General features: G+C 42.1%; 2 protein-coding genes across 2 annotated transcripts in view; both read right to left on the bottom strand.

The window, feature by feature from the left end:
• Positions 1-291: 291 nt before the first annotated feature.
• On the bottom strand, positions 292-18,887 carry LOC135514043 (uncharacterized). Its single transcript, XM_064937196.1, has 10 exons — positions 18,860-18,887; positions 17,568-17,664; positions 17,094-17,228; positions 12,922-13,088; positions 8,496-8,636; positions 8,236-8,343; positions 7,549-7,603; positions 4,310-4,376; positions 2,913-3,021; positions 292-1,512 (listed from the first exon to the last, which is right to left on the bottom strand). The coding sequence occupies exons 3-10, from the start codon at positions 17,214-17,216 to the stop codon at positions 852-854; spliced, it is 1,431 nt and encodes a 476-aa protein (XP_064793268.1). The 5' UTR covers positions 17,217-17,228; positions 17,568-17,664; positions 18,860-18,887; the 3' UTR covers positions 292-851.
• A 1,746-nt stretch (positions 18,888-20,633) lies between these two features.
• LOC135514048 (beta-1,4-galactosyltransferase 2-like) overlaps positions 20,634-21,320 on the bottom strand; it is a 161,184-nt gene continuing 160,497 nt past the window's right edge. Inside the window, exon 7 of the mRNA XM_064937211.1 lies at positions 20,634-21,059. Coding sequence (XP_064793283.1) covers positions 20,906-21,059 — 154 coding nt within the window. The 3' untranslated portion in view covers positions 20,634-20,905. The remainder of the gene's footprint in view (positions 21,060-21,320) is intronic.

Here is a 21,320-nt window from a genome sequence, read left to right on the forward strand (position 1 = left end):
ATTTATGCCAATGTAAATTCTATCATAAGGGAGAATAAAGCACAAATGAAATGAACACAGTATTGGTACTTTATCATATATCTAACCATGTCTCTTGTACCTTGGGGCCAAAATCCATTGAATTGTCTTAGTCATGTCAGCTGTATATCGTAAACTGTTCAATTACAAATGGTAAATAAAATCTATTTTAAAGATCACTCAAGTGTGGTTTATGTCCCATCTAGATTACCTGTTCAGAAAGAGAAAACACTGCATGCTGTGTAATCACTTTCGTTAGATTGGAGAAAGTAGAACCGTAATAAAACATGTATTAGAGACATGAACATTTATCCAAATACATTCATATTTATACAAAATGCATTCATTAAATGGTTGAATATGTAGATCAAATGTTTAATCATTTCAAAAGCATTCAACCATATTGTCTTGTTATCTTTCAGGTCTTCTACCAGTCTCTTAAATCACCATATAACATCCCTGTGCCTCTTGTCTCATTGTGGAAGACTAGCCAATGCCAGCACTCATTCTTTATATTAAAGAGAGATGACAAGATCCCTTTTACAAGTATGAGTACTATTGACCTGTGAGAAGATACATGTTTGTGAGGATCTCTCATTTTAGGAGTGACATACATTGACCAGACTGCAGCTAGAACATATATTACAGACTGCAGCTAGAACATATATTACAGTATCAGAGGTTGCCTTTATACAAGCAGCACAATAATGATACGTTTCCCACTAAATCGGTCTTTTGACCAATCACATCAGATCTTTTTCAGATCTGATTGGTTAAAAAAACAATCTGAATTGGGCTGCCTGTGTATCTTCTTCTGTAGTAAAGAGTTCAGTTCACAAGGAGCTGACCAGGCTGTCCCGCTGTGGCAAACACATGTGCCTGGCCACACTCTGCCCTCTACTGGCTGGCCTCTGCATGGCGGGGGGAGCAGGGTGGAACATCCTTACGGGGCTCATCTGCTCACAGCTCCCTTTGCTCCCAGGAGGCTGTGTGGAGGAGCCTAGAGGACAGTGTCCACCAGAGGATAAAGAGTGCCAGCTGTTCACTGAGTCTGACCATGAGTCATCATGTCTTTGAGCTCCCTCAGTCACAGTCTGACCACTACGCCTGCAAGTTCTGCTCTTTACTCTCTCTTCTGAGGGAGGATTAAGGTAGGGTTCAAGGCTGGTTACTGTACTGGCAGAGAGGACCAGGGGTGGTAGGTAGCTGTCCTTGTCTTGGGTGGTGGTGGGTCCTCTGTTGCAGGCGTGGGAAGCCTCCGAGCTCTGGCTGTAAGTCCTTAGCTGTTCAAATGTAGACGGTTGGAGAGGGCTGGGTTCTCTGGTGTTGGGTGAGCTACGTGGCTGGCCTCTCATCCTGTCTAATGGAGGAGTACTCCTTACTAGAGATGTTACTAGAGGTGGCTTGGTATGAGGAGGATGGGGTCTGGTGGCCACCACAGGGATCAAGTGTCTCTGTGTCTCATCTGCAGGAAAACCTGTCCATCCTGTCGACCTGAAGATCAACAACACCATTAAAACCTTCAAAGTCGGGCTCTATTCAATCTGTATATTTGAAGTGTTACAGATTGCGCAATAAAAATGTGAAGGTAACATCCGATTGAGGCGACATGAAGTGTTTACCATCAATGCAGTCTACGCTAACGCGGGAACATTGCCTTTAAATTTCAACCACACTAGTGCTGAACTTCCTCAATACAGATTTTTATTTTTTTATTTAACCAGGTAGGCCAGTTGAGAACAAGTTCTCATTTAAACTGTGACCTGGCCAAGATAAAGCAAAGCAGTGCGACAAAAAACAACAACACAGAGTTACACATAAACAAATGTCAATAACACAATAGTCAATAACACAATAGAAAAATCTGTATATAGTGTGTGCAAATGAAGTAAGGAGGTAAGGCAATAAATAGGCCATAGTGGTGAAGTAATTACAATTCAGCAAATTAAACACTGGATTGATAGATGTGCAAGTAGAAATACTGGTGTGCAAAAGAGCAAAAAAATAAAATAAAAACAATATGGGGATGAGGTAGGTAGTTGGTTGGTTGTATGAATGGGCTATTTACAGATGGGCTGTGTACAGCGGCAGTGATCGGTAAGCTGCTCAGATAGCTGATGCTTAAAGTTAGTGAGGGAGATATAAGTTTCCAACTTCAGCGATTTTTGCAATTCGTTCCAATCTTTGGCAGCAGAGAACTGGAAGGAAAGGCGGCCAAAGAGGTGTTGGCTTTGGGGGTGACCAGTGAGATATACCTGCTGGAGCGCGTGCTACGGGTGGGTGTTGTTATGGTGACCAGTGAGCTGAGATAAGGTGGAGCTTTACCTAGCAGAGACGTGTAGATAACCTGGAGCCAGTGGGTCTGGCAACGAGTAAGAAGCGAGGGCCAGCTGACGAGAGCATACAGGTCGCATTTGTGGGTGGTATATGGGGCTTTGGTGACAAAACAGATGGCACTGTGATAGCAAACTGGATGCAGTCTGAGTAGAGTGTTGGAGGCTATTTTGTAAATTACATTGCCGAAGTCAAGGATCGGTAGGATAATCAGTTTTACAAGGGTATGTTTGGCAGTGTGAGTGAAGGAGGCTTTGTTGCGAAATAGGAAGCCGATTCTAGATTTAATTTTGGATTGGAGATGCTTAATATGAGTCTGGAAGGAGAGTTTACAGTCTAGCCAGACACCTAGGTATTTGTAGTTGTCCACATATTCTAAGTCATTGAATAGAGCCCCTGTAGTATGATGCTTTAAGATCCTTTCACCAAATAGGAACTGTTCTTGTCTAGGAAGTAAACCTTCAGACAAAAAAATGCCTGTAAATCCACAGAACAGAAAGTGGTAAAATAGGTATTTTGTTTTTGTTAGAAAGGAGAGTATAGGCAGTCTAGAGGCCAACCTGGATCTGATCTGCAGGCTTGTTTCCACAGGGGAGGAGGGACAGTGGGTGAGGCTGAGGCTCTGCCTTTTCATATCCATCTGAATGGCTCTCCTCTCCTCCTTAAGCTCTGCAAATCAACCCACACCAGGAGAAAATCATTCACACACATTTCTACAAGACAATTCTAGAGCAGGCAGGCAGGACCATGTTCCAACCCACACTTCCAATGGCAGAAAGACATACAGCCACCACCAACACAGGGGCCCTTAGCAAAAAAGGAAATAAATGACTGGTGTGGTGGAGCAGTTTTTCTAGGAAGAGGAGTTCAGATTACCCCTATAGACAGCTGCTCTTCTCTGCTGTCGCTTGGTGACTGTGGTGGTGTCCCAAGCTGCACTCTATTCCCTTTTAAGTGCACTACTTTTGACCAGAGGCCAAAGTAGTGCACTACATGGGGTGGCATTGTGATGTATACAGTGACAGGCCTCAATTTAAAGCGCATTAATTAAGCTACAAATGATGTCGGTCAGAAAGACACCTTCCCAGGGATTCATTCTACTCTGCAACAGAGAAGAGAACAGCAAGGCTCAACTCTGGATCAAATCAACTAGACAGGGGAACAATGCCATGGGATTGACAAGTTTAATAACACCACGCAATCCGATTGGAAATGGTGAGAAGACTGAAAGCCGGGTCGGCCTGTTTGAAATTAGCGCCAGGACACAAAGCCCCAGATAACAGGACATTGAGAGGGGAGAGGTAATACCTGTTGACTGTGTTCAATTAACACTCTATTGACCATTACCCTTTTCACCTGATTATGTGTTTCTGGAGTTTCATTAACTGTTTCTACTTACTCAAGTAGCAATGTTTTTCAATATTTGTTGCAGATTAGAGCTTGACAACACTGGCTTCTGTTGGTTATTTGAAATTACAAAATGTAAAAAATAAGTATTTTGCAACAATAAACCACTAGATGGTAGTAAGGCTCAATTTATCTAAATGACTTCTAAATACAGCAGAAATTTCAGGACTCAATAAAGAAAAGCAACTGTGTTTTTGGTAAGTGATGTTTAGGAAGTGTGCATTGCATGTCAAAAGACTTAGGACACTAATGTATACCTCAAAAGAGACCGACAGTCATTGTCAGGACAGTGTAGTTCACATGTTACGGAAGAACTCGTGATACTATTATGGATCTGAGCCCAGTCATCTCTATTAACTCTGGGTTCTGGTGTTCAGCTGGCCCAATATAGATCTGTTATGTCAACCAGGATAGTAGATTACTGTTAGGGTTGCAAAATTACAGTAACTTTCCCCACATTTCTGTTAAAACCTGAGAATGTTGGTAAAGTTACAAGAATTGTTCAATCCAAATACTATATGACTGACTGTACTGTAAGTGTTTCACTCACCTGTTACAGTGGGCTCTGGAGCCTCAGTGACATCACGCTGTGTCTGGTGCTCCTGTTCCACACTCTCCTGCAAGGAACAAATCCCACAGACAAGACACCAGAGAACAGGTGAACTACCAGAGACAGCGACCGTTAAGCTGTAATAATATAACAAATGAGAAATAAGGAAGCTGGATGGAGAGGGGTGTTACATGCAGAACAAGCCACAAACGATTCAGCAGCAGCAGTGTTCGTTCCATAAGGATTTGGTCTCTCTTTCAACATCTATATCCAGACTCAGTGCATCAACCACAGTTCCAACCAACAGGGTCTTTACTCTGCTGGCAGCCAGGTCATATCTGTCCTCATTTTACAATACTACTGGTAATGAATGGTAATAGCTAGGAGCCCCACCACCAGCCTCCCTCCCTGCCCCCAGCCATGCTTTTTGCTTTGAGGTATTTATGTGAAGTCTCACTGTGTGCCACTGACGTATCATGGAGCTATCAGTCATCCTCACTTCCCACTGTCTAACTAGCGGAGGCTTGTCGAGTGCCTAGCTGATCGTCTTGGTTTTTGAAATGCAAACAAACAGAAGAAGAGAGGGATCTAGTTACAGAGGAGGCTATTCATTTTAGATGTGAGGTCTGAGAGGAGGGTGGTTAGACTATACCCTGGCTCAGTCTGCTCCCAAGGGAGATGGAATACCAGACTGGCAGTAAACTCCAAAATGGCACGCTATTCCGTATGTAGCGCACGACATTTAACCAGGGCCCATTGGGCTCTGATCAGACGTAGTGCACTATAGGGTAATATTTGGGATGTACACAGCCCACAGCTTCTCAAAGGAACGTTGACTTGAAACCCAAACCTTGCTTCACAGAAATGGCAGCCCTTTTACTGTGAAAATAATACAGCCTTCTATTGCAGTGGTAAAAGGGACTCGACACCACACTCGACACCACCTTCTCAGTCTAATCTTTCTCCTACTGAGACCAGTGTTATGTGACCTCTATTTATCAACTAGTCTACATACTTTCCAAGCTCGAGGATCACAAGTTATTGTGGTAATTTAGTCATTACCGTAGACTGCCCATTCAGGGAAGTGGGACATTATACCTATATTTGTACAAATTACTTTTCAGTAATGCCTTTAAATTGCGCTTAACATATCACAGAAATTTAAACATCCCTAACAGATCAAAGCATGACAAACTGTCTCTGTTCTAGCCTATCCTAGTCCCCACATCTCAGGAGATGTGTCCTGTGTGTGATAGTGGGTTGGAGATGTGCGTTGTCACTACAGACCCTGGTAGGATTCCAGGCTGTATCACACCCGGCCCGTGATTGGGAGTCCCATAGGGCAGCGCACAATTGGCCCAGCGTCACACACACTACAGTTCAAAAGTTTGGGGTCACTTAGCAATTGTTCTCCATGAAAACATACATGAAATGAGTTGCAAAATGAATAGGAAATATAGTCAAGATGTTGACAAGGTTATAAATAATGATTTTTAATTGAAATAATTGTGTCCTTCAAACTTGGCTTTCGTCAAAGAATCCTCAACTTGCGGCAATTACAGCATTCTAGTTGTCATTTTGTTCAGGTAATCAGGTAATCCCACAAGTTGGATTTGCTTGATGGGCACTTCTGCTCCCACAACAGCTCAATAGGGTTGAGATCCGGTGACTGTGCTGGCCACTCCATTATAGACAGAATACCAGCTGACTGCTTCTTCCCTAAATAGTTCTTGCATAGTTTGGAGCTATGCTTTGGGTCATTGTCCTGTTGTAGGAGGAAATTGGCTCCAATTAAGCACCGTCCACAGGGTTTGGCATGGCGTTGCAAAATGGAGTGATAGCCTTCCTTATTCAAGATCCCTTTTACACTGTACACATCTCCCTCTTTACCACCACCAAATCACCCTCAGACTATCGCATTGCCTCGACCATGCTTGACAGATGGCGTAAAGCACTCCTCCAGCATCTTTTCATTTTTTATGCATCTCACAAATGTTCTTCTTTGTGATATGAACACCTCAAACTTAGATCCGTCTGTCCATAACACTTTTTTTCTAATCTCTCTCTGTCAGTGTCTGTGTTCTTTTGCCCATCTTAAGATTTTCTTCTTATTGGCCAGTCTGAGATATGGCTTTTTCTTTGCAACTCATTCCGGAGTCGCCTCTTCACTGTTGACGTTGAGATTGGTGTTTTGCGGGTACTATTTAACGAAGCTGCCAGTTGAAGACTTGTGAGGCGTCTGTTTCTCAAACTAGACACTAATGTACTTGTCCTCTTGCTCAGTTGTGCAGAGGGGCCTCCCACTTCTCTTTCTATTCTGGTTAGAGACAGTTTGCGTTGTTCTTTGAAGAGAGTAGTAGACAGAGTTGTACGAGATCTTCAGTTTCTTGGTAATTACTCATGGAATAGCCTTCATTTCTCAGAACAAGGATAGACTAATGAGTTTCAGAAGAAAGTCTTTGTTTCTGGCCATGTTGAGCCTGTAATCGAACCCACAAATGATGATGCTCCAGATACTCAACTAGTCTAAAGAAGGCCAGTTTTATTGCTTCTTTAATCAGAACAGTTTTCAGCTGTGCTAACATAATTCCAAAAGGGTTTTCAAATGATCAATTAGCCTTTTAAAATTATAAACTTGGATTAGCTATTAACACAATGTGTCATTGGAACACAGGAGTGATGGTTGCTGATAATGGGGCTCTGTAGATATTCCATAAAAAATCTGCCGTTTCCAGCTACAATAGTCATTTACAACATTAACAATGTCTACACTGTATTTCTGATCAATTTGATGTTTTTTTAATGGACAAAAAAGGTGCTTTTATTTAAAAAACAAGGACGTTTCTAGGTGACCGCAAACTTTTGAACTGTAGTGTATATATATTTTTTAAGAATCTGTTGTCAAATCTGTTTTGAATGTACTGTAATGTTTTTAACATTGTATAAACTGCCTTAATTTTGCTGGACTCGAGAAGGAGTAGCTGCTGTCTTAGCAGCAGCTAATGGGGATACATAATAAATACAAATACATATTATCGTCTGGCTATCTCATTTTCATGGCCTTGGCTATAGCTCAGACCCTTGGTACAGCATACCCTGTATCTCAGTGCAAGCACAGACTACTGCACATGCAGAACATTTTCTCAGAGCACAGGCAATATTTAAATTGGAACAACAAAAAAAAGTGTTATTTTCCAAAATAACTATCTGGTATGGACTGGAATCAAACTGAATCTTACCTGCAGAAACTGAACTTGGCTTTTCAGCACATTGCATTCTTCTGACAGGACTGATCTGGTAGTGAGGACAGGACACAACTGTTCGTCAAATTCTAAAACCATAGCCTTTAATGACTGTTTGAAAATTTGAATTGATAGACATTTAATTAAAACGAATCAACTAAAGAAAAGTGAAAAGCGTTAAACAAAAACTAATTAAAATGTATTTAATCTAACTTAGCATGCAATCAAGGGGCAGCTTTCCAGGAACCCGGCCGCCTGTTTTCACAGAATACAACCTTGAATCCTAAACAAACAGCCAAAAGGGACCACTACATCCATATACACTTTTAGACTTTTCTTATGGTATTCAAGGAGCAGTGGCATATTTCTCTTTCTCAGTTATCTAACTATTGTAGACTTGATGCACTTCTTTATTTTTTAGAAGCAAAGGAATCTTCTGCATGCTAAGATCTGGTATTCACTTTCTTACAATGGGGGCTTTTGTTCTGTGGGGGGATGGAGAGAGGAGAGGGCAGGCTGTCCCCCACCAGCTCCCCTCCATTGATGCCAGACATACTGTACTACAACTACTACTGTCTATCACAATACTAATTTCAAATGGGTTGCATTTTATAGGGATTATTGCCTACAAATCTCTACTTTGATTTTTTTTAAACAGTTGCTCTGATGGAATTAGTCACTTACTTGAGGTGGGCCACAATGTCGTCTATGTGGGTGATGTTCAGCATGTGTCTCATGGCATCAATGTCATCTTGGTTGGTAGTAGAAGTGACTGAGCTCTGTGAACAGGACCTGTGGAAACAGAAACGCATGTCTAAGGTCTATCCATATGACAGATAACAAGAAATACACCATGTGTGTTTTCAGCTGCACGCTTTCCTCTTGTGTTGTAACATTTGTATTAGAGTGTGGGAATGTTTCTAACTCTTAACAGTTAGACTAACCTTCCTACATGTTGACTCTGGCTGAACTGTATTCCAGTAGAGGTAGGCCTACTATTCACAGTGTCGCATCGGTTGCTCGGGACACCCAAGGCATAATTCACCACACTAGGACTGTACCGGAACATGTCTGCGTCTGCATCCCTGAAAGTAAATAGATACATACAAATAACCCCCAACATACTGTGAAGGAGTCAGACAGGAAGGGATAATATGACAAACCCCCCGTCCTAATCTTCATGCATCTTCATGACTCCCATGCTGAAAAGATTAAAGCAGTGATGCAGAAAGAGAGAGAGCGATGGAGAGGAGAGAGCGATGGAGAGGAGAGAGCGAGCAATGGAGAGGAGAGCGAGCTATGGAGAGGAGAGTGAGCGATGGAGAGGAGAGCGAGCGATGGAGAAGAGAGCGAGCGATGGAGAGGAGAGCGAGCGATGGAGAGGAGAGAGAGCGCAAGAGAGAGCAGCAGCAGTCCTGCTTCCAAGAGTCACCAGCCATGGAACGAGGTCCGTTGGATTATGGTTGAGGAGAACACCCAGCTGCGTCAAAGTGGGGATGTTGTGTTACTACGCTGAGGGATTTAAATCAGGAGGCTGCCACAGAGTGGACACTGCCATTTACCTGCACCTGCTGAAACGCTTCTGATCTCCAGAAAAAAGGTTGTTGCAGATGCTGGCCAAGCATGCCCAACCCCCCTTTTTGAAATCACATTATGGAGAAATACAGCTCAATCGAAGTGGAAAACAGGCAGCTAGTCTGCTACCCCCCTAAGAAGCTTACAAAATACACCCTATCCTTTTGGTCAAAGCCAACATTCTAGACCACGGCCTGTTTTGATATATGATAATAATGTATTGTCCTCTACATTCAGTGCATGTGTGGGGTCCAGTATGACCTTAATGGCCTGTCTGCGGATGGTCTCCTGGAGGGAAGTGTCATACCTGTAATCTTCCCTGCTGTCTTGGTCAGTCTCAAGATTTAGGCTTTGAGCTGCACTGTCAGGTTACCAAACCAAGTAACAATGCCGTAGCATAGTGTTGGCTACGGACTTGAGCCAGTTTTGATCTGTTTATAATTGTAGAATTAGCCTAGTAGATGTATTATTGTGTTATGGGTTAGATGGAACATGTGCATTGTATTTGGGCAGAGAGAAAGTACAAAGAGTGCCTGTCTCTGAGGCCAATAATTATTCTATAAGGGTTGAATAGGAGCAAAGTTTCTGGAGTTAGAGCTGATAGATTGTAATTACTATTCTATAACACTGTCTAATATCTTCACTGTCTAATATCTTCAGTCTAATATCTTCACTGTCTAATATCGTCACTGTTCTTTACCATTACTGTATATGCTCTTAATATGAATCTACAGTTTATACATATTATTAGGGATAGAAAGTATTGTTAGGTTTATGCTCTTTGTGTATGGGAAGAAGAATTATCTAGTGTACTCCCTCTCCTGTCTGATAAGAAGTCCTGTGAGAAGCGTGGAGGAGTACCAAAGTTCCAGACTCAAGCTGGGATGATAACACCACCGGCCCAGCAACAGAGATTGATTGTTTATCCTAGACACAGAAGGGGAGGGGGGACCAATCAGAAGTTATAAATATTTGTGCCTGTGACTTTGTATCGGTGTTGTTTGCAGTTATGTGGTGTGTGGTGAATAAATCAAGAGTGTGTGTGTGTGTGTGGGGGGGGGAGTAGATGGAACGGTCCCATTCCAGTGACAGGCTGCTTGTGAAGCTACCCGGTATAGCTGTAATGACAGGAACGGAGGCTACATTGTGAGGCAGTGTAGTATAGATCACTAAGCATCTTAATCCACGGGAGAGAAGGAGTCCTAATCTCAGTTAACAAAGATGGCATAGATGCCCACCACGACATCAAAAACCACACCATGTTAACAATACACAAAAAAAGACTGTTCATATCCCCATCCACCCTGCAAGATTGATCATCTACGGCTGTAAAATACATTACACCACAAACACAACTACTTTTAACCCACTTCCCAGCTCCAATTGTTATGCTAGTTCCGTTCTGAGAATTTAGGACCTCCTTGGGCCCGCTTTCAGAAATCAAACCACCATTTGAAGCCTATTTATTCAGAGTAGGGTCTTTAATCAATGGGAATTCAGCATACCCCCTCTCTTTCTCCATAATGGAACTGGTGCAGCTGCACTGAGAACGCCAACCACAAAATCACAAAGACAATGGCATGGAGGGACGACCACACAAGGGGAGAGGTGGTCCAAACAGTTGCCAACCAGGTCCATTAAATCAGTTCACTTTCAAAGAAAGATTCATTCTAGCTGCTCTACTGAGATACACTTGTTCATTAAAAAGCCCTAGGCTGCAGGGTATTGAGTCAACTCAACAGTTTCCTTTGGGTAGGAAGAATTTGGCAAGGAAAAAGAGAAACGCCCAAACCTGGAGCAATATTAAAGGGAAATAATCCAGCAGTTTTGTCCTGAAAGGAGTTCAGCTGACTTACAGTGACATCTTAATTAGTTAATCAAAGACAGGGGATCATGGGGGATATACACACAGGCTGCATCCCAAATGACACCCTTACTCCCAACTGACTAGGCATACCACAGGCAGCCCAATTCTGATATTTGTTCCACCAATTAGTCTTTTGACCAATCACATCAGATCTTTTCACATCAAATATTTTTCAGAGTGAAAAAGTGAGTGAAAAAAAGATCAGAATTAGGCTGCCTGTGTAAACACAGCCATGGTGCACTACTCTTGACCAGAGCCCTAGACTATGTAGGGTATAGGGTTGCATTTGGGACACAACCACAAACACAGGGCAGAGGCAGAGACCAACAGGACCAACCGGCAGGCAGCAGGGTGGTTGGAACTGGGCAGATGTTCAAAGCATAATGTGGCAGCAGGGTTAACATGGCACTGATACCCAAAGTCTTTGCAACACCTCGTTGATCTGTTCACAGGACTGTAAGGGCCGCCGGGGTTTGTTTTAAGTGAAATAATCCCTCAATGGTTGGATTTGGTTCAAGAACTATAAAAAGGATACACATTCCTAGAATACCCTTGAATAGTCTCATAGTCTCAGCAAAATCTGATGTTGAAGATAAGGCGGTCTGATTTTATGTTACAATACAGCTATGAATTAGTTTGTGAGATAGCCACTGCCAAAATACTGAACTTGTGCAACACATAAATTGGAAACAATCTTTAGTAATTTTGATTTTACCCCCCAAAAAGTCACACAATTCTAATTATACGGGAAGAGTTGAGGCAGAGCTACATTCTTCAGAGCTTCCTACCGGTTGCTGAGAGATAGAAAGGCCTTCCTTCACATAGGTACAAATTACCTGTAAATTACTGATTTTTGTTGCACAAAACAGGCTCATCCGGGTGCAACAAAACGGGCTCATCCGGATGCCGGACTATTGTTGGGTGGGAGGTATAAAAATACGGGCTCACATTTGGCATACAAAGTCCAATCAAAACCGGGAGGCTTGTTCCTTTAGGCTACACAGCATAGAACAGTACTTAAATGTAGGAGATTTACAGACATCTTGTGACATTATCTTCTAGTGGGGCGGCAGGTAGCCTAGCGGTTAAGAGCATAAGGCCAGTAACCAAAAGGTTGCTGGTTCAAATCCCCAAGCTGGCAAGATGGAAAGAATCTGGCGTTCTGCCCTTGGAGCTAGGCAGTTAACCCCAAACAACAACAGCTTCCCGGGCGTCAATGACGTGGACGTTGATTAAGGCTGCCCCCCGCACCGCTCTGATTCAGGGTTAAATGCGGAAGACACATTTCATTTGAATACATTCAGTTGTGCAACTGATTAGGTATTCCCTATACTTTGTTCTATTTACTAGGCCCAACCCTTTTCCAGTGGAAATAAAAGTCTCAATGGTTCTAATGGGGTCTGAACATTTATCACCTGGAACTAACAAAGACCGGCAGGGAGACAGGAAGGGAGAGAAAGACAGGGAGAAGAAGCATGGCCTGGGAAACGAGATCCAGACATCCATCCCAACAATGTCACGTTCTCCTTGGTCCTCTGTCTGATGAATGAAAATGTTAACATATTTTTATCACAAAAATTAAAGTACTAGGATAATCAAACATTTAATGAATGTTTTATCAATTCCAACGTGAAGAGAAAACAATAAAAGGAAGGGGAAGGAATGCCCACAGCGTTATAATAGTATTTTCTTCCAGGGCTTCTTGTGCTGATATTCAAACAAGTTGGCAACAATGATTAATAGGCCATAAACATGTTGTTGTTACTTAGGACTTAAGAAACTGCATTGTAAATGCATAGTAATGGGTTTTGTCCCAAATGGCACCCAATTCCCTACATAGTGCACTACTTGTGCACTATATAGGGAATAGGGTGCCATTTGGGATGTAATGAGTCTTTTTTGAAATCACACAGGAGTCTTCTCCTCACCTGCCCTCCTGGGCTGCTCTCTCTCTCACAGTGGCCAGCAGCAGTTGGATCTCAGCTTTCAGCAGCTCCTTGATAGCAGGGGGGTCCGCCAGGGGGCAGCGAGGGGCCTTTGGCCTGTTACCCTGTTTGAGGCGCAAGGTCTGCCAAATCTGCTGCCACATAGTGACCTGGCAGTAGGAAACATGGGGAGACACGGGATAGGACATCAGGAGACAACACTGTGTAACTTTAGGCTTACAATAAAGAGCGATGAGTCATTATGAATTATGAGATACAGTATCAGAAAGGCCTGCGAAATGTACAGTGCCTTGTGAAAGTATTCGGCCCCCTTGAACTTTGCGACCTTTTGCCACATTTCAGGCTTCAAACATAAAGATATAAAACTGTATTTTTTTGTGAAGAATCAACAACAAGTGGGACACAATCATGAAGTGGAACGACATTGGATATTTCAAACTTTTTTAACAAATCAAAAACTGAAAAATTTGGCGTGCAAAATTATTCAGCCCCCTTAAGTTAATACTTTGTAGCGCCACCTTTTGCTGCGATTACAGCTGTAAGTCGCTTGGGGTATGTCTCTATCAGTTTTGCACATCGAGAGACTGACATTTTTCCCATTCCTCCTTGCAAAACAGCTCGAGCTCAGTGAGGTTGGATGGAGAGCATTTGTGAACAGCAGTTTTCAGTTCTTTCCACAGATTCTCGATTGGATTCAGGTCTGGACTTTGTCTTGGCCATTCTAACACCTGGACATGTTTATTTTTGAACCATTCCATTGTAGATTTTGCTTTATGTTTTGGATCATTGTCTTGTTGGAAGACAAATCTCCGTCCCAGTCTCAGGTCTTTTGCAGACTCCATCAGGTTTTCTTCCAGAATGGTCCTGTATTTGGCTCCATCCATCTTCCCATCAATTTTAACCATCTTCCCTGTCCCTGCTGAAGAAAAGCAGGCCCAAACCATGATGCTGCCACCACCATGTTTGACAGTGGGTATGGTGTGTTCAGGGTGATGAGCTGTGTTGCTTTTACGCCAAACATAACGTTTTGCATCAATTTTAACCATCTTCTGCATGCCACTGGACCCAGCTACCTGCCTCCTCCTGTGGTCCTTTACAATAAACACCTGCTGCGCCCTGCCCTTGAAACCAGCTCTCTGTCTCCCATCGTGTTCATTACACTAATTAATGAAAAAATAATCTAATCAATAATGGCATTATTTTTAATCAACTGCAACTCTTCCAACTATTGACTATATTCACAACTGCCAATAGTTTGACAACAAATACATATTGGCAATGTCAAATAAAAGTGTGAAAAAAATATATACAGTGGGGCAAAAAAGTATAAAAAAGAACTTGCATATATATATATATTTCATGTTGAAACCCTCATAATAAACACCAATTCACTAAGTTAATGGTTTATATTCAGAATGTTTTCCAGCTTTGTCATTCTAAAATTATCTTATTTAATTATATATTTTACATCTGCTAAGGCCACACAGAGGGCCAGAGATAATTCTAGAACCCAAAAGGGCCACTCGATGTCCTTGAAAAAGTTTACTGGCAGTTTACTGGTAAACATTGATAGTTTCCAGTAATATACCCTCCCATTGCAACCCTAAGCCAGACAGAAAGAGAAAATAAAAAAAGTGAAGCAAATAGTCTGGCCTGTGGTAGAGACACAGCGCTGGTAAAGAAGAGTCTGGAGTCTTTTAACGTTTTCTACACTTGGTCCCTGACCTTCACTTCCTATTCTCCATGAAGAGGACAACTTCAAAGCCCACTGCTGTCCAGAGGAGAACTTTAAACACGGTCAATCCCAGTGTTTTGCACACATACTACCACTATGTCTAGCTGAATTCCGGCCAGGCAGCGACACTGCTTCCTGTAATGCCCCAGCCAGCCATTCTCCACTTAGGTGTTTATGGTGTGAGCCCACAGGATGCTAACGACAGTAACAAGCTGCTCCTTGCCGTGTAAATCTCCAAGTGAAACCCATCAGAGGAAATGGGGGAGGAACTCCAGTGCAGTTAAACTGGGTTATTGACATGTTGTTAACTTCACTTCAACATGTAGATTGAAGAGGTTGAATGTGATAAACAATTGAAATAGGCTAAGTATGATTTTTTCTTTATTAAAAAAATAATGATTGCTTTTTCATGCTATCCATTAAGAAACCAAACATTGACTGTACCTTAACCATACCCAGTGACACGGGCATTACCAATGTCTGGAGATCATGATAGCTCAAACCCACATGGTTTGGCAGAGATCCAAGAAAACATGTCTTATGTCATATCCTGTGTTAAACTTGAAAGGAGCTGGCTATTTTTCTCTGAACAGCTTCAAACAATGGTGACCTTGATGGAGAGAAGGCCAGTCTGGGTAGTATTACTATGATTCTCATCTAGAGATCTAATGCTGAGGGAAAGCATTAATTTACTACAGGGCAGAAAGCTAAACAAAATGAATGGGGGAAATGTAAGGCTTGTTGTGTGAATAGGGCTACCTTCTAATACTTACTAGAAGTCCTTCCTGTATATCTAAAGACTCTTGAACCTAATGTCCAAAACATTAAGAACACCTTCTTAATATTAAGTTGCACTCCCTTTTGTCCTCAGAACAGCCTAAATTTGTCAGGGCATGGACTACAAGGTGTCGAAAGCGTTCCACAGGGATGCTGGCCCATGTTGAATCCAATGCTTCCCACAGTTGTGTCAAGTTGGCTGGATGTCCATTGGGTGGTGCACCATTCTTGATACACACAGGAAACTGTTGAGCATGAAAAACCCAGCAGCGTTGCAGTTCTTGATACACTCAAACTGCTGTGCCTGGCACCTACTACCCCGTTCAAAAGCATCTTAAAATCTTCTGTCTTGCCCATTCCCCTTCTGAATGGCACACATACACAATCAATTTCTTAATTGTCTCAAGACTTAAAAATCCTTCTATAACCTCTCTTCCCCTTCATCTACACTGATTGAAGTGGTTTTAACAAGTTACAACAATAAGGGATAATAGCTTTCACCTGGATTCACCTGGTCATGTCATCTATGCCATGGAATGTCGTACTGTTTTTATACAGTATACTCGGTATATGTTCATAATGCAGGTAGCCTAGTGGTTAGAGTGTTGGGCCAGTAACCGAAAGGTTGCTGGATTGTATCCCTGAGCTGACAAGATAAAAATCTGACGTTCTGCCAGAGCAAGGCAGTTAACCCACGGTTCCCCGGGCGTCGAAGACGTGGATGTCAATTATGGCAGCCCCCCGCACCTCTCTGATTCAGAGGTTGAGTTAAATGCCGAAGACACATTTCAGTTGAAGGCATTCAGTTGTACTACCTTTCCCTTAATGGTCTTTGCAACAAGACAGGGTTAGCCCTCTCAACACCTTTATTGTTTCCCCTGACTTGCCTTGCTCATTTGAGGGCCTGTGTCATATGCATGCTCTATTCACTCTATTCCAGGGGTCTCCTTCTATTAGCAATTTGGCCTGTATAGTTTGAATATAATTACACGATTGAACTATTATGGAACTAACTGAGCTCGTATGGATATTAAAAACCATTGCCCCTATCAGAACATAACTGTATGATGAACTAGACAGGAAATGTGTGGTTTCAAACGTATTTCTTTTCCCTTTTTGAATATGAACTCAACATTATCCAATCCATTAAGTTTTTCCTGCATTTTTAATGGAGTTGTAATTTCCAAGTCAGTCTGGTATAATATTATGAAAAATATGTGTAGCATTTTTGGCTGACAGCTTTCCTGTCCTTGTTTTGAGCTGTTGTAGGCTACTTAATACCATTTCCAGAAGGAGTAGTTGGCTCCAGAACAAACAGTGCGTAGGCCTAAAGATAGTCTCAAGGGCCACAATGAGTGTGTTGTTTTGGAACAATCTGAGGATCTAGTCTTACATAGCTGTATGTATAGCCTCACTCATGTAATGCAGCTAAATTAGAGCTACGTCAAAGACTACAAATGCCTTCTCGTGATTTGCCTGTAATGATGGCATGTCCATAGTTTCACGTTGTTCGATTGTATTCCACCCTTTTTGGGGGGCCAAGTGTTAATTTCAGCTATTGTTGATTACTACCTAAATTCAGATGTTTGGAAAAATGCTCATGCTCAGTTATCAATCATTACAGAGATGTGTTTGTCCTTACCTCTGAATACATCTCTGTGTATATGTCAATCAGAGCATCTCCAAGAAGGACGCGGATCTCTGAGAGCTCTGACTCTGGGACATGCTCCACGATAATATTCCACACTGATTCGGTTTCTTCCATGAGGAACTTTATCTAGAAGTTGAAAGGTATAACAGAGGGAATAACTTTAAGTTGCCAGTGAAATACTGTATGTCTGGGCTATAAGTATTTTGCGTCCTAGCCGGTTTGCAAGAAGGATGCTAGCGCGGGTTGGTTGCCTCAATTGCCTGGCATTGGTAGCTAACGTTAACCGGAATTGGGTAATGTTAGCAAGCTAGTTTGTCTAGAATAAGGGCATTTACAAGAACGTCCAGCGTCTCAGTAAAACCATTCACTTAGTTATTTAATGCACGTTACTTTTGTGCTTAAATTCTACATTTTACAACTGTTCAGAGGAACTAACATGCAACTAAATAAAAATAGTAAACTTACCTTGTTGCTTTCTGTTTCCAGTGTAAGCGTTCTTGTCTCCAAGGCAGAAGTATCGCGAGATCACTCTCCCTCTACATCGTCTTGGAATAAATTATTTCTAACACCAGGTTAATGTAAATAAAATGTTCAAAGGTTTAATTTTGGGCGTGAAATCCATGGGAACATTATTACTACTTAATATAATAGGCTGTATTTTTTTTAACTTTCAAATGTCATTACCAAGATTGAATACATAGTCAAACTAGAAGTATTATCTATATAACAACCACATTTATCTTAATTAATCTGTTAATTCATAAAATGGTACGATAAAAAATAAGAAGTTAATATTATCTCAAAGCAGTTAAAATATTGTGTAGACAATGAATAACAGTTATTTCTGTAGGGGAAAACACCCTTATAATTTGACCAAAATTAATAGGCTATAGCTCACAGACAGTTGACGGAAGAGCAGAGTATGTGCACTTGACGAGGTTGTCACGTGTGAATTGTAACATAACCCACATAGAGGCGTAATAACTTTCCCTCTTCAAATTTCTAATCTGTGAAAGACCGGGAGTCGAGAACATAACCTTAGAAAAGTTTTAGGCTAGGACATCTGAAGAAATGTTGTGAGGATGTTATATTCTGCAACAATGTGGTAGACACTAAAGCACATTTTGGCATTTTTAAATCGTGGACACTGGAACACAATCTTTTGGGGGGTTTTTAATCGTTTTTTTGGTCATGAAAATGTTTTCAAATAAGCACTATTCGATGGGGATTCTGCGTTCCGTGATGTCTCTACTGTTCTGTGTCCAGGTCGGTCTGGCTTTCTCTGGCTGGACAGGAGAGCACCTGTGATGCAAACGGCAGCATCTACTATGTAGGAGAATGGTCTTTTTTAGACTCGGACCATTGCACGCAGTGTGAATGCAACACAGAGGGGTCTTCTTGTGCAAGGACGGAATGCACCTCTTTGCATCCATGTTAGCCACTATCCCACTGATTGCTGCCCAAGATGTGAGAAGATAGGCTGTGAGTACCGGGGAGAGGTGTACGAACTGGGACAAACTTCCAGGTAGGCTACAATAAATATTGCCGTACTTGGCACGATATGATCAGGGAAATCTTTTTCTCGAATTAATAAAAAATAATATTTCTGGGTTGTCATTTACTTCTCAAATGTCTTTTGAGTTGACTGATGTATATTGATTTTCCTCTTACTGTCATGATGGTCGTTCTGCTACCTCCTGAAGTCGGCGCTCTGGTCAACTGTAAGTGCTGTCATTTTGAAGTGGAAACAAACTCACAGCGATTCAGACAGCTGGCGGGCCGGGGCTAGCAAGCTAGCAGAAGAAGGATGAGGGACGTAGTGATGGAAGAAGTCTGTTGTAGCCCTCTCGTGCTGTTACTGTCTGCAGATCAGTCGTGATGGATCAGCAGGGCTCCGTGTGATAAACGGGTCCAGAACAATTGGCAAAATAGGAATAGTGGCCAAAGAATTTGTCCGATATGCTCGAGACAGCGAGCGGGCCGCGGCTAGCAGGCTAGCAGATGGGCATTCAGGGGACTTCGCGAGCCAGTTGAAAAAAAAAACCTTGGGCAGATTACGTCGGTAGTCCAGTCGTGATGAATCGGCCTGGCTCTGTGTCGGCAGTAAAAAGGGGTCCAGGCCAATTGGCAAAATAGGTATTGTAGCCCAAGGAGTGGCTGATGGACCTCTTCGGCTAGCCGGGAGATGGGCCTAGAAAAGGCTAGATCCAGGCTAATTGGTTCTTGTTTTGGGACAGAGATGTTAGCCAGGAGTGACCACTCGGATAGCAGCTAGCTAGCTCCAATGATTCAGGACAAAAGGTTCAGAGCTTGCGGTAGAAATCCAGAGATATGGAGAAACATATGTATGATTTGTTCTGGTTTGAATCACGCTGTGCAGACTGGCAAGTGTTGTTCGGGCTAAAGGTTAGCTGATGACCGCTAGCAGTGGCTAGCTGACTACTAGATAGTAACTAGTTAGCTGGCTAGCTTCTGTTGGGGGTTCCAGTTCAAAAGTAAAGAAAATAGCAGATCCATACCACATTAAGTGAGGCGGATTGCAGGAGAGTATGTTGAACTTGAGGTTAAGAATCATCTTTTTCAAATATATGCAAATAAAAAATATATATACACATGACAAGACAAAGACGTCTGACTGCTACACCATCTTGTTTGGATACAGTATATCTGGTTAATTTTACACCTGCTCAATTAGGTTAGTAGCTGAAAAGCTGTTACTGACAGGGACTGTATCTTGTGGAGATACTGCCACATGGAGGCAGTATGCTGCTGTTAAATGCTGAATCTTGCTACATTTACAGCCAGTCTATTCAAATGTGACAGTGCAGATGTAAATTGAGAGAACAGTTATAGACATAAATCACCCAGTTGATATTGAGATTCTTCTGGGGGGCACCTTGTAAATGTTTTGATAATCTCCTTCATAGTCCTCATCCATAATATTGAATGGGTTCTTCAGTCATATTTGTTGTTTGTTTCTAATTGCATCTATTTTTCTAGTTTGTGATTAGGTTGCTGTGCTATTGATTACATACAACTCTTTGTTGTCTGTTGCTGTAATCAGCAGAATCATTAGTCACCGTTCAACCTGCTTGAAGAATAAACTCCTTTGCTTCAGTGAAAAGAGGAAAGCAGAGCCAACAAAGCCAAGCAGAAATTCAATACCCCCTCAGTCAATGAATTAAAATATGAAACGACTCTGGCAACAGAAAAGCCAAGCCAGTGAGATTTACTCTTGGCTCATTGTCCTCTTGATGAGGTTATTATGGTTAATGGGAGATCCCTAAGGGGATAATCAGAGGCCCTCTGACACAGCACTGGATGAGCTAAGAGACATTAAGCCCAGAGCCTCATGGTGTTATTTTCTTCCACTTCATTTAACCCAACCTCTGTATCTGAACCACATGCAGAGATGCTGATAAACATCCAATACCGTGACAGGGGAAAACATCTGTTATCGGTTTACATGAACTCAATACAATAAAACATACATTACACATACAGTACCAGTCAGAAGTTTGAACACACCTACTCATGCAAGGGTTTTTCTTTATTTTACTATGTTCTACATTGTCGAATAATAGTGAAGACATCAAAACTATGAAATAACACAAATAGAATCATGTAGTAACCAAAAAGTGTTAAACAAATCAGAATATATTTAATGTTTTTCAAAGTAGCCACCCTTTGCCTTAATGACAGCTTTGCACACTCTTGGCATTCTCTCTACCAGCTTCACCTGGAATGCTTTTCCAAAAGTCTTGAAGGAGTTCCCACATATGCTGAGCACTTGTTAGTTGCTTTTACTTCACTCTGCTGTCCAACTCATCCCAAACCATCTCAACTGGGTTGAGGTCGGGGGATTGTGGAGGCCAGGTCATCTGATGCAGCATTCCACCACTCTCCTTCTTGGTCAAATAGCCCTTACATAGCCTGGAGGTGTGTTGGGTCATTGTCCTGTTGAAAAACAAATTTTAGTCCCACTAAGCGTAAACCAGATGGGATGGCATATCGCTGCAGAATGCTGTGGTAGCCTTGCTGGTTAAGTGTGCATTGAATTCTAAATTAATCACAGACAGTGTCACCAGCATAGCACCATCACACCTCCTCCTCTATGCTTCACGGTGGGAACCATTAATGTGTTTATCATCCATTCACCTACCCTGTTCTCAGTGGCAGTCCTCATGAGAGCCAGTTTCATCATAACACTTGATGGTT

The sequence above is a fragment of the Oncorhynchus masou genome, chromosome 3 (assembly GCF_036934945.1).
Source record: "Oncorhynchus masou masou isolate Uvic2021 chromosome 3, UVic_Omas_1.1, whole genome shotgun sequence".
NCBI lineage: Eukaryota > Metazoa > Chordata > Actinopteri > Salmoniformes > Salmonidae > Oncorhynchus > Oncorhynchus masou.